Source organism: Microtus ochrogaster, unplaced genomic scaffold (assembly GCF_000317375.1).
Source record: "Microtus ochrogaster isolate Prairie Vole_2 unplaced genomic scaffold, MicOch1.0 UNK129, whole genome shotgun sequence".
NCBI lineage: Eukaryota > Metazoa > Chordata > Mammalia > Rodentia > Cricetidae > Microtus > Microtus ochrogaster.
In genome coordinates, this window is record NW_004949227.1 from 66,524 (window position 1) to 70,484 (window position 3,961).

Below are 3,961 nucleotides of genomic sequence, written 5' to 3' on the forward strand. Positions count from 1 at the left end.
CCTTCCTTCCTTCCTTCCTTCCTTCCTCTCCTTCCTTCCATTTCTTCCCTCCCTTTCTTCCTTCTTTCCTTCCCTTCCTTTCTTCCTCTCTCTCTCTTCTTCGGTTTTTCAAGACAGGGTTTCTCTATATAACAGCACTAGCTATTCTGGAACTTGCTTTGTAGATCAGCCTAACCTCAAACACAGAGATTCACCTGCCTCTGCACAGGTGGTTGTGAGCCACCTAACATGGGTGCTGGAAACTGAACTCAGGACCTTGGGGTGAACAGCAAGTTTTTTAATGATAAAAGGTAAAACATTATTTCTGCAATTTCCAGGTGCAAAGTTCAGTGATGTGAAGCATCACTGCTATGTGACTGTTACCCCGTCTATTTCTAGACTGTTTATTTTCTTAAACAGAATTTACCCCTATTAAATATTTAGGTCTCCATTGCTCTCCTTCCAGCTTCTAGAACTCACTATCCTGCTGTCTCTGTGAACATGGTTACAACACTGACACGTAAAGGTCTCTCACGGCAGTCAGCTTCTACAACATTTGTCTTGTAAGGCCTGGCTCATTCTGTTCCTCAAGGTTCATCTATCCTGCAGCATGTGTCCTTTTTTCATATGACTTAAACATTATGTATTCCTTTGTATTGGTATTTGAAACTTACTGAAGATACAAGTCATATCCTTGGCAGAGACTGCAGCTCCACTGGTAAAGTGTCTATCTAGCATGTTTGAAGCCTTTGGTTCTCTCCCCAGCACCCCATTAACCTGGCATGGTAGCCATCCTGTCATCCTAAGCACTCAGGAGTTGGAGGCAAGCAACAGAGATGTACCCTGTTTCTTTAGGCCTCTTCTTACTCCTCATTTGAGGTCTGTGCCCTGGCCTAGTCCTCCTCAGTCCCTGGTACTACCTTCTTCAGGTGGCTGAGATCCAGGTTGAGATGGAACTTCGGGATGAAATTTTGCCCAGAGCCCAAAACATCCAGAGTCTCCTGGACCGAAAGACCCTCGAAACAGAAGAGGCATGAATGGATGCGCCTGGGGTGGGGACAGGCCTTAGAGCTTTCTCTCGGCTTCAGCTGCCCAGACAGTTCCTTCCTAGCAGTAGCTTCCCTTTTCTCTTACTGCGGATTTAGGCTTCTTTCTTCCCATGCTGTCCTCTCTCACTGCGTTGGCACTCTCCCTTCAGGTGAATAAGACACTGAAGGCAACACTTCAGGCTCTGCTAGAGGTGGTGGCATCAGAGGATGGGGACATGCTGGACCCTCTGCAGGCCAGCCCTTCCACTGAGTCCCTCAAGTCCACAAGCTCAGACCCAGGCACCCGACAGACAGGCCGCAGACGGAGTCAGCAGCAGGAGACAGAAACCTTCTACTTTACGGTGGGGCTGGACAGGCAGGACAAGGCCATAAAAGGCAGCAGAGGGAAAGGGGGCTGAGTTGGGTTCAAACTAGGGACTCTTCTTTGGGTTTTCCAGAAGCTGCAGGACTATCTGAGTGGCCGGAGCAAGCTTGCCAAGCTGCAGGCCAAGCATGAAAAGCTGCAGGAGGCCATACAACGAGGTACATCCTGCTCCAGACACACCCTTTCTAGGGCCCAAAGCTGCCCTGTCCTCCCTCTAACCTGGCCCATGTTCTTTCCTGACCAAAGGTTGTTTGGCATACAGGAACTAACCCAGCATAGGTGTACTGACTTCTCTCCTACCTCTTGGTCCTTTGACTATCCTGAGCTTTCAGTCCAAGCCTCTTCTCTCTGGGGTTAATTGAAGATCTTCAGCCTGAGAGACAGACCAATATTTTCTCCTTTCCAGGTAATAAGGAAGAGCAAAAAACATCTTGGTGAGTCCTTGATGAGGCCTATTTAGAGGTCCCCATCTCCCCTATTCTTACTCCCCAGCTCTAGTTCTACTGCCAGCACCCTGTGGCCTGGCTGGGTTAGGGATGGGAAGGCTTCTCCATGGCGTGTTCCCCTAAGAGGCAGCTCCCATTCTTCTCAGGACCCGGTGCACAGAAAGAAAATTCCACAAGAGCCACCATCCCCGTCCTACCTCCCAGTATAACCAGAAACTCTTTGGAGTCGACCTGGAAAAGTTTATCCAGGTATTTGCTTTGTCCCACACTCCAGCCACTGAAGGCTATCCCTGTTGCTTCTGGTCTTTTGCCAGCCTTGGTGGCCCAAGCAACTGCCTAATCCCAGAGCTCTCTAGTCCCAACCTTCCTGGGTGTAGCTCAAGCGCCTCTACCTATGCACACCACTTGCCAGTGCTGCTGAGGGCTCCCTGGGCTTCCTAGTGACCTGTAACAATTAAAGGAAACTATATTTTTGTTATTATTGTTTACTTTTGGTTTTTGAGACAGAGTCACTTTTTTATTTTTATTTTTTGGTTTTTTGAGGCAGGGTTTCTTTGTAGCTTTGGAGTCTATCCTGGAACTAGCTCTTGTAGACCAGGCTGGTCTCAAACTCATAGGGATCTGTCTGTCTCTGCTGTCTCTGCCTCCTGAGTGCTGGGATTAAAGGCGTGTGCCACCACCACCCAGCATTAAAGGGAACTCTTTTTTTTAAATAATTTATTATGATTTATTTAACTTTATGTGCATTGGTGTAAAGTTGTCAGATCCCCTGGAGCAGGAGTTACAGACAGTTGTGAGCGGCCATATGGTGCTGGGAATTGAACATGGGTCCTCTGGAAGAGCAGTCAGTGCTCTTAACCTCTGGGCCATCTCTCTAGCCCTCTAAAGGAACTCTTTTTTTCTTTTCTTTTTTTTTTTTTAGGATTTTCCAGACAAGGTTTCTCTGTAGTTTTGGAGCCTGTCCTGGAACTAGCTCTTATCGACCAGGCTGGTCTAAAGGAACTCTTAAGGAACTCAGAAAACCTGGGGCTCTAGGAGCTGGAGAGATAGCTTAGTGGGTAAGAGCACTGACTGGCCTTCCAGAGCATTCCAGGTTCAATTCTCCAGCACTCACATGGCAGCTCAGAACTGTCTGTAATTCCACTTCCAGGGGACCTGACACCTTCACACAGATATAAATGTGGGCAGACACCAATGCACATAAAGTTTTTAAAAATTAAATACATACTTAAAAGAGAAAAAAAGAAAACCTGGGACTGTAACATTTTTAGGGATAAGGTGTTGAGGATTCTATCCTGTGGTTAGGATCAGCACAAGATACTTATAGGTCATACTTCTGGCCTATATGACCTTGACAATTCTAAACAGAAAAAATGCAGGAGAGATCTGAAAGAGCCAGGTGTTGTGGTGTAGCCCATAATCCTAGCACTTAATGGGCAGAGGCAGGAGGATCAGGAGATCAAGGCTAGCCTTAGCTATATAGCAAGCATTAGGCCAACCTGGGATTAATGAAGTATTGAGTCAAAGGGAAGGGAGGAAAAATAACAGCATCATTTACAACCATCCCATTATGTACCTAGAGCATCCATAAGAATCAGACCATTTAAATGAGCAGATATAAGTTCTGGAGTGTTCTTTGACTGCAGATCACCATCTAAATTTTGATTGCCTTATTATACTTGCAACTATTTGTAAATAAAAGGTAAAGTGCCACTTATATGGCACCAGCGAATCAATTTCTTCACAGAGATTCCAATAAACTCCACTATAACACTATTAAGAGAAAAGTGATAGATTGGCCAGGGAACTTGCTGTGTCCTAGTAAAATAAATGTGTTCTCTGTTACCAGAGCTCAGGTCAACCTGTGCCCCTTGTGGTGGAGAGCTGTATCCGGTTCATTAATCTCAATGGTAAGTATAGGCTATCTTCTGTCACCCTGGCACTGGGAATTTGTGGGAGAGGGGATTCTGCCTGTCAGCTCCTTATCCTTCACAGGTCTGCAGCATGAAGGCATCTTCCGGGTATCAGGTGCCCAGGCCCGTATCTCTGAGATCCGAGATGCTTTTGAAAGAGGTGAGGACCATATATTTTTTTTTTTTTTTTTTTTTTTTTTTTTTTTTTTT

General features: G+C 46.0%; 1 protein-coding gene across 1 annotated transcript in view; it reads left to right on the top strand.

Annotated features, from left to right (window-relative positions):
* Arhgap4 (Rho GTPase activating protein 4) overlaps window positions 1-3,961 on the top strand; it is a 15,974-nt gene that overhangs the window by 8,500 nt on the left and 3,513 nt on the right. Inside the window, exons 8-14 of the mRNA XM_005371794.2 lie at window positions 909-1,010; window positions 1,178-1,369; window positions 1,466-1,550; window positions 1,799-1,826; window positions 1,985-2,087; window positions 3,688-3,748; window positions 3,834-3,911. Of these exons, the coding sequence (XP_005371851.1) occupies window positions 909-1,010; window positions 1,178-1,369; window positions 1,466-1,550; window positions 1,799-1,826; window positions 1,985-2,087; window positions 3,688-3,748; window positions 3,834-3,911 (649 nt within the window). The remainder of the gene's footprint in view (window positions 1-908; window positions 1,011-1,177; window positions 1,370-1,465; window positions 1,551-1,798; window positions 1,827-1,984; window positions 2,088-3,687; window positions 3,749-3,833; window positions 3,912-3,961) is intronic.